This window comes from Eubalaena glacialis, chromosome 4 (assembly GCF_028564815.1).
Source record: "Eubalaena glacialis isolate mEubGla1 chromosome 4, mEubGla1.1.hap2.+ XY, whole genome shotgun sequence".
NCBI lineage: Eukaryota > Metazoa > Chordata > Mammalia > Artiodactyla > Balaenidae > Eubalaena > Eubalaena glacialis.
In genome coordinates, this window is record NC_083719.1 from 124,800,339 (window position 1) to 124,809,914 (window position 9,576).

General features: G+C 39.7%; 1 protein-coding gene across 1 annotated transcript; it reads left to right on the plus strand.

Annotated features, from left to right (window-relative positions):
* The first annotated feature begins 8,429 nt into the window (after positions 1 to 8,429).
* Positions 8,430 to 8,876, plus strand: LOC133090046 (ferritin light chain-like). Its single transcript, XM_061188301.1, has one exon. It carries the CDS (start codon positions 8,430 to 8,432, stop codon positions 8,874 to 8,876), a length of 447 nt encoding a protein of 148 aa, XP_061044284.1.
* The last annotated feature ends 700 nt before the right edge of the window (positions 8,877 to 9,576 follow it).

Sequence of the window (9,576 nt, forward strand, 5' to 3'; positions counted from 1 at the left end):
TTACAATAGCCAGGACATGGAAGCAACCTAAATGCCCATCGACAGACGAATGGATAAAGAAGTTGTGGTACATATATACAATGGAATATTACTCAGCCATAAAAAGGAACGAAATTGAGTCATTTGTTGAGACGTGGATGGATCTAGAGACTGTCATACAGAGTGAATTAAGTCAGAAAGAGAAAAACAAGTATCGTATATTAACGCATGTATGTGGAACCTAGAAAAATGGTACAGATGAACCGGTTTGCAGGGCAGAAGTTGAGACACAGATGTAGAGAACAAATGTATGGACACCAAGGGGGGAAAACCGCGGTGCGGTGGGGATGGTGGTGTGCTGAATTGGGCGATTGGGATTGACATGTATACACTGATGTGTATAAAATTGATGACTAATAAGAACCTGCAGTATAAAAAAACAAACAAACAAACAAACAAAACAACTAATACTAAACTTTCTTTGGGTTATTTGTATGGAAATATGTTAATATTAATGTTTCAGACGTTACATGAAATTTCTAAAAATCTTATATGTTCTGGTATAATGTTATAAGTTATAATTCTAGTTATTACTTTAAAATGTATATCTCAGAAATAACTAAATTTCCTTGTCAATTGCATTATTATGAACTTTCATCAAATCTTTAACCGTGGTCATTTTTAAGTCTCTTGTCATTTACAGACAGTTCTGGGTATACTCTGATGCTTTTTCAAAAATGTTCCTATAAAAGGGTTTCATCTTCAAGGAATTCATGGAAAAGACTCTGACAAGTACAGGTTTCTGGTAACTGACTGTACTGCTGAATTGAATGAATAAGCATTTTCAGAACTCTAATGGAAAACGGATGAATTCCTAAAAGTGCTAACAAAAGATCAAGATAAAAGAAAATTAATTACATGGGACTGAGTGAACTGATGAGGATGATTATAATTTTTGTGACTTTCTGTTTGAATAAAAAAAAAAAATCTCACAAGGACTCAGAGGCAAAAAATATACAAATCAATTTTCACTGCAAAGTAAAGGAGCTGTTACAGTGGAGGATTACTGGACTGAATGTCAATATTATGACATAGTATGAGTGTGTTTCATGTTTGGTAATTGCAATCATTGTTGCTTTTGTTGTGGTCATCCATTTACAATGCTTGGTGTCAGTTTATTTATCTCTTGTAAAAATAAAATACAGTGTGTGTGTGTGGAAAAAAAAAAAAAACAAACAACCAAGCAACACTGTAGAAAAGTACTTGGTATGTTTGGTCTTCACTAGGAAGAAAAATGATGAGGGAGGAGTTGAGAAAACTAGAACATTGACGAGAAATCTGTGAAAATTTGAATTATTATATATATTTTTAATGTTGGCAGCTAATTCTGTATTTTGTAAAACAGTGTACAGGCCAAACAACACATCCACGGGCAGCTGGCCTGTGCATCCCCATATTTATTGACATTACTGAATGTGTTTTAAAAAGTACATATTTCTAAATTAAAAAAATTTTTTTTTAAAAAGTTTTTTTTTCCAAGGGTCCACCATATGTGGGCACTTTGCTATGAACAGCTGATGCATCAGTCATTGTGGTACAGGGGCTCCCAACATCATGGGGGAGACAAATTTTGAATAAACAATATGTAAACACGGCGTAAGCGCTACCAAATAGATCAGCTCAGATGTGGGCCACGTAAAGCCATCTTTGGAAGGTGTGGGAAACCGAGTTCTAAAGCATGTGTAAGGAGAAGGAAAATGAGCTTGAAGGAACACCTCGCAGAAGAAGACTGTATGCAAAAGCCCAGAAGCAAGAGATAGTGTGGCTGGTATTTGGAGCTGTAAATAGTTTCCTATGAGCAGAGGGGGAGGAGCAAAGAGTGAGAACTAAAGTGAGTAGACATGATACATGTATGTAAGAACATATACATAATTGTCAATGTGTAAAAAAATCCATTAGTTTAAAAATTTTAAAATACATGTAGATAATCTAGAAGAGGTGGCTCAAAGGAAAGAATAAGGAATATAGAGTATCCGGTGCCTGCTAAGCCCTCAAAAATGTTAGTTATTAGCATAATAAAAACACAAAGTAGTAGTGTTCTGACATGGAGACCTTATTTGTTCCCTGATTTGAGCTAGAACAAAGGGCAGAATCTGGGAAGGCCAAGAAAGAATTTAGTGTAGTGGTTAAGAGCCAGAGAGACTTGAATTCAAATCCAGGTGTTAAGTATTAGCTCTGTGCCCATGGGCAGGTTTTTAACCTCTCTAAGCCTATTTCCTCATCTGTGAAATGGAGATAATATACTTCATTCACAAAGCTGTTGTGAGGGTTAAATGCAATACTATATGTAAAATAATTAGCACAAATTGACTGGCACAGAGAAGTCACTCAAAAATGGTTGCTGGTATTATTACAAGAGGAGGCAAAGGACATGTGGCAGAGATTGGGGGATGTTCCCAGAAGATGCATGGTGATAAGGACAATTGTCTCAGCTGGGCATAAATTCCTCTTGCTGTGGCTGGGTCTGTTGTAAAGAATAATCCCATGGATGAATAGGCAGCCAGCCAAGACAGCTTGATCTTCCACACTGGTCCTAGCCAGGAAATCTCTTGAGTGTGAGTAGAATGTGAATCACCTGCTTACTGTAAATTAGTTATTATTATTCACTCAGCAAAGAGGGAAAAAGTGCTTGGTCAGGATTAATCATCACCTTTAAAAACCCAGTTATTTTAAATTCATTACATTTGAATATGGTAATGAGGCATTTGTCATTTTTATAACTCTTTGTGGGGGAGAGTGTCTATTGCAGGATGCAAAAGGATTAACATTTAATTCTAAGAGTGTGCCCTTCTTTTTTTCCTTTTTCCATATTCATTAAGTCTAATATAATATTTGTTGCATGTTCCCACTTTACAGATAAGCAAACAGGCTTTGAGTCTGAAGTGATTTATCGTAAAATGGTGTTAAAAAATCCAGATTTTTCTGACTCTAACCGATGATTCTCAGTTGGCTTCACATTAGAATCACTTGGAGAACTTTTTTAAACTAATGATGGTCAGGGTCTACTTCTAGAGATGCTATGGAGTTGTTCAGAGGTAAACAATTCCTAAATATGAAATTCGTTGGTCAAAAGTAACAACCTTTTTTTAAGTCTTGCTAAATACATGATTAAAAAGTTTTTAAATATGGCCGTGCTGCCTACTGAGGAAGCAAGCTGAACAATCAATGGACTTCCCCCTCCCCCTGTGCCCCTCTGCTTTATCCAGTTCAGAACATTTCAGAAGCAGGTTGAAAGCTGGGAGAATGAATTCAACCCTTTATGCTGTACTGAGGGCAGGGAGTAGTTCCCCCCACCCCCGGACCTTTGAGATGAATCATTGATAGCCTTAATGTGGTGATTTTTCAGTCTCATCAGAGAACAAACCCCTCCAAACATTCTAAATAATCAGAACATTATCTAACACTGGAATGAAATTGGTCCACATCACTTAACCAGTTGACCTTGAAGGCTTACTTCTCCAAAGGAAAGATGAGCCCATTTCGCTTTATTTTTTTTGTGGCACAGAATAAACAAGAATTTTGAAAAGTGGTCTCTTGTTAGTCTGTGAAATTGCAGTGATCACACGCTCTGTGGCTTCTTGCAGTCACTCTTTCCCTCCCTGAATTTCACTCACGCCAAGTTCTGGCATTGGAGGAGATGGAACAAAGGCTGAGTCAAAATCTCTTCTTTGGAAGGACACGCAAGAGGGAGGAGATATGGGGATATATGTATACGTATAGCTGATTCACTTTGTTATACAGCAGAAACTAACACACCACTGTAAAGCAATTATACTCCAATGAAGATGTTAATAAAAATAGCAATTTATAATACTTAATGGACACTAGTTTATGGTGATACAGTTTTGTACAACAATAAATGTAATTATGATGCAAAAAAAAATCTCTTCTTCATGTACATGTCCCTATTGCCTACTGACTGGAAGAAATGATAAAATGATTCCATTCTTTTAAAATCGTCTAAAGCAGTGAGTCTTAAATTTGGGTTAATCTTCAGCCCTTTTAAGTAGCTAATAAAAGTAAGGCCCCCAGAAGAATTTATTAAAATATATATACTTCAAATATTCACCTATCTTGACCTCTTAAGAGTTCATGAATTCATAATTAAGAAACCTGACACTTTAAGAAAAAAATAGATGTGGCTTTCATCTTTTACCAGTGCAGATGAGCACATAGCAGAAAACCAGACAATTCAAACCAAAACTATGTATCAACATTTTTTTTAAAATTTGTTCTGATTCAGATAAAACAAAAGCAGCTTAAAAACAAAAAGCAAACAAACAAAACTTTCCTGCTAAAAAAAACCAACGCAAGCACTGTGTTTGGTTTCCTGAGATATAATTTCTTCCTCCTGAGCGTAGTTCACAAATTGCCATGTGTGTGCAGATAAAGGCTGCTTCTCCCAAGCTGGCTTTCCAGTTCAGTCTGACACTTCCCTTCCCTACCCTACTGTTTCTGGGTTCTTTATCTTCTTTTTGTCTTTGTCTTCCTGACACCCAATCAGAGATACTTAGGAAGGAGCTTTTTTATCAACTAGCCAAAAAGAGAGACAGTAAAATGTAAGGTCATGGAGGACCCAAAAATGTCTCAGAAAATACATTAGCAGGAATTGGCTAGAAAGGGTTTCTAAATTGGTACCTTGAAAATGGGTTTCCTGAGACCAAAATAACCCTGATAATTGTGCCTCAGCCCATTTTCTATTTTGAGTCAGAGGAGAGATTTGTAAGAAATCCTGGGAGAGTGAGAGTGTGGGAGGTGGTCTAAAAGAGAGAAACAGGAAGGGCCCATTGTCTGTCAACTAAGAGGCTTTGTTTTGAAAATCCCAGGGCTAACATTTTAATGCTTTATTTGCAAAGTGGGACAAGATTACAGAATAATAGCTCAAAGTTTGATTTGAGTTTGATTCTACCTCTTTCTGTCACCTCAACTTGTCCTCCTATACATGGAACTGTGATGTGAATACTTGAGATATGTGACTGGAAAAATTTTGCTTTCTGTCTTTAACCTGCTAAGATTTACTGGGACCCAGAATTTACTTACATGTTTCCTTATTAAATAATAATATCAATAGCTGGTATTTATTGAGCCCTTACTATATGCCACACATTGTTTGAGGAGCTCATGCAGTCCTTACAATAATCCTATAAAATATGTTCTATTATCTCTGCTGAGGCACTGAGAGGCTAAGTAGTATGCCTAAGGTCAGAGAGCTTAGGAAAAAAAAAAGTGGTAGATCTGGGTAGATCTTAAACGCAGGGAGTCCAACTGCAAGTCCTGTATTCTTCACTACTACACTTTATTTCCCCTGAACCCATTTCCTCAGTGAACCTTGATGATCTGAGCAATTTAATGCAATTCAATCTTGGTAAAGTATAATTTTCAAAAAAAGGTTAAATTATGATTCTCATATAGATATAAATATGAACACGTGTTAAAGATTTTATTAACTCGTTAATGAGAAAACTAGGTATGTGTTAAAAGTGCCACTAAAAAAAAAGACACCTTTATAGATCAGGAATATTGAAATGAACGTGAAATAGAGGTGAAAGAGGACTCTTCAACAATGGGAGCGGGAAGTCAGCTAGACTTCCTCCACTGGATAGAATTTGCATGTCTATAGACAAGAATTATTTTACCTTGCTATCAGTTATTTACAGCTTACAAAATTGTAACTCCCATGGAATCAGAATAAGATAACACTGGAAGGATATGCTATAGACAATGTATAGTTTTCCACTTAAGTACAGTTGTTTTTTGGTTTTGTTTTTCCTATGATAAGAACATTTCACACTTGTTCCTCAAACCCAGGAAGATTTACAACTGATAGGTGTAAAAAGCATTTTAAAAGATAGACATATGAATAAAAAATGACTTACAAACTACCAGAGCAGACATTCATAAATGATTTCAATAAGGCAGATTGTTAAAGAATATAAATAAGGGAAGGAGAGATTCATTCAGCTCTGAGAACCTATTAGAATTTTTATGTGAGGCATTTAGGAGAGGCAATCTGTTGGAAGAGGGGACTGCAGGCTATCCTGAAGCTGCTTTTAGATACCACTTTACATAAAACTAAGAAAAAGTAGATCATCTCTGTTAAAGAATTCCATGGTGCTTGGTAGGAGCCATTAAAGCTATCTCATGGACTTCATTTGAAATCTAGAAAAATTCCTTGGTATTTAGATTGACTTGGGAGTTAGTACAAAAACGTAGACGTGCTATCCAGACAAAGGGGTATCTTGATCCAAGACACAGAAACCAAGAGAGGCGAGGTGACATGGGAAGGGGAATGATAAGAAAGAGGCAGTAAGAGGAAAAGAGTGTGCCTCAAAACCCAGTGTTCCCTCAGCCTATGCAGGTCAAGACACCTACTAAGCTCTGTTTCCTTTCACAAGAACCTGACAGCAGGATACTCTACCTTCAGCCCAGAGCCCTAGCCCCAGCATAAAAGTAGATATTCAATATGTATATATTTCCTGAATGAAAAAAAATATGGAAGGAAGAAAGAAGGAAGGAAAGGAGGGAGGGAGGAAGGGGGTATGGAAGGAAGGAGAGAAGGAAGGAAGGAGGGAGGAGAGGGAGGAAGGAAGAGAGAGGGGAAGGGGGAATGGAAGGATGGAGGGGAGGAAGCAAGGAAGGAAGGAGGGAAGGAAGGAAGGAAGGAGGGAGGGAGGGAAGGAAGGAAAGAGGGATAGGAGGAAGGGGGGAAGGAAGGAAGGAGGGAGGGAGGAGAGAGAGGAAGGAAGGGAGAGGGGAAGGGGGATGGAAGGATGGAGGGAAGGAAGGAAGGAGGGAAGGAAGGAAGGAAGGAAAGAGGGATGGAAGGAAGGGGGAAGGAAGGAAGGGGGAAAGGAAAGAAAGAAGGAAGGGGGGATGGAAGGAACGGGGGAAGGAAAGGACAACATTGAACTTCATCTAATTGTTCCTCAAGCTTTACTGTTTCAGGGGAGAGCTAACCACCAAGGACCACCCTTCCCATATGACTCATTTAAGACCCTCCTCCACTCTGCCTCATGATTCCTTGTCTACTTCCCTCTATAAACCACAGGTCTCTGTCCTTTCCTTTGAGATGCTCCTCATTAATGAACATTTTCCTTATTGCAATAGCCTAAATAAAATCATCTCTTTCATTGTCCTGTGCATTTTTGTCTTTCACAGAAGGAAAGAAGAGTTCCGGACCTAATCTCTGGATCTGAAGAACCCTCCTGTGGGTCTGTGGTTTAATACAGGATGAAGGCATCCAAGCTTTTAATTTGTTTTGACTTCATCCTCCTTATATACATGAAAGAGCAGGGACCAGGCTGCTGTGAAAGCCTCAGAATATAACTTGACCAAGAAAGAAGAAACCATTGCCAGTAGCGCTGGCATAAGCATCTTTGTCTTTGGGACACAGGGTGAATCCAGGGACTTGTTTGAATTCCTCATTTGGGGGATTAAGGCATATAATGGAGAGTGTTTTTCCTTTCCCTTTTGGACAATGGACTGGGGTGGGGGGGAAGATTTGAGTTGACTAACTTCCAGCATGAACAGAAAGACTAGTTTAGGGTAAGAAATAGGAATGTATTTTTATTTATCCAAAGATGTGGCTAAAGGTGGATGCAAGCGACAAAGCTACCTTTGACCTGCTTAAGGAAAAAAAACAATGAGGGAATTTGTTGGAAGGATTCGGTATAACTCAATAGTTGAAGAAAAAGTTGAAGACTAAGCACAGCTCTGAGGTATAGATGGTAGAAAGTGATGAATGAGTTCCTCCTCCTTTCAGCCTCACTGGCCCTCTGCCAAAGAATCAAATTCCAGGGAAAGGGCATCTGATTGACAGGACTTGGATCACATGCTCACCTCTTGGCAGAGGGAGGTGGCTCAATCCTGATGAGTTGACTGACAGTAGCCAAAGTGGGAGAAATTATACAGCAAAATGGGAGGTAGGAAGGACTGTTACTAAAAGGAAGAGTCAAGGATTCGCGGAAGGCAAAACAGCAGCTTTACGCAGAACTACCACGTAACTCAGTGATTCCACACCTAGGAGATAGAAAAACATACATCCACACAAAAACTTTTACCTGAATATTTCTAGCAGTGTTATTCATAATAACCATAAAGTGGGAAACCTAAATGTCCATCAACTAATGAGTATACATTCATACAATGGAATATTATTCAGCTATAAAAAGAAATGGATCGCTGTGCGCTGGGCAGTCCCCGCAGGTTTGTCTCTTGCTTCAACAGTGTTTGGACGGAACAGACCCAGGGTCGCCCCTTGCTTCCCCCCTCCAACTACCCTCCAACCTTTTTTCCAGTCGCAACCTTCGGAATCAGCCACTCAGCTATCCTCGGCCTCCAGGCCCAGCCAGCACCATTTTTTGAGCTTAGTTCCTTATTACCGATTAAGCATGAGCTCCCAGGTTCGTAAGAATTATTCCACCCAGGTGGAGGCCGCCATCAATCGCCTGGTCAACATGCATCTGCGGGCCTCCCACACCTCCCTCTCTCTGGGCTTCGATTTTGACCACGACGATGTGGCTTTGGAGGGCGTGGGCCACTTTTTCCTTGAAATGGCTGAGGAGAAGCACGAGGGCACCCAGCGTCTTTTGAAAATGCAAACCCAGCGCCACGGCAGTGCCCTCTTCCAGGACGTGCAGAAACGATCTCAAGATGAGTGGGGCAAAACCCAGGATGCCAGGGAAGCCGCCACTGTCATGGAGAAGAGCCTGAACCAGGTCCTTGTGGATCTGCATGCCCTGCACTCTGCCCACGCAGACCCCCAGCTCTGTGACTTCCTGGAGAGCTGCTTCCTGGAGGAGCAGGTGAAACTCATCAAGAAGATGGCGACCACCTGACCAACCTCTGCAGGCTGGCTGGTCCCCAGGCTGGGCTGGGCGAGTATCTCTTCCAAAGGCTCACCTCAAGCACGACTAGGAACCTCTGAAGCCCACCGACCTTTGAGGAGCCCCTCTGGTGTCAGGGCTTCTGCCCAAAGCCTCTCTCTCCAGCCACTAGGCAGCTTTTTAACCACCCTGGAGCCCTCTCCCAAGACGTGGACCAAACGGAAACAATAAAGCTTTTTGCAACAAAAAAATAGAAAAAAGAAATGGAGTACTGATACATGCAACATGATTAACCTTGAAAACATTATGCTAAGTGAAAGAAGACAGTCGCAAAAGACCATATATTGTATGATTCCATTTATATGAAAAGTCCAGGATAGGCAAATCCACAGAGACAGAAAGTAGGTTAGGTAGATTAGTGATTACTGGGGACGGGGAAGGAGGGGTGATGGGGATTGTCTGGTAGTGGATACTGATTTCTTTTAGGGGGAAAAATTGTTTTATAATTATATTGTGGTGATGGTTGCACAGCCCTGTGACTAAACTAAAAACATTGAATAGTACACTTTAATTATATGAAATGTGAATTAATCTCAATAAAACTATTTATAAAGAAGCAGCAGCTTTTCCATTACAATACTGTTATTGCAATAATGAAATTTGTTCTAATTAACTTTATTGTTTTTACTTGTTGGTAATGTAGGTACAAGCT

Coding starts and splice junctions, on each gene's coding strand:
- LOC133090046 (XM_061188301.1), top strand. CDS start 8,430: ATGAGCTCCCAGGTTCGTAAGAATTATTCCACCCAGGTGGAGGCCGCC.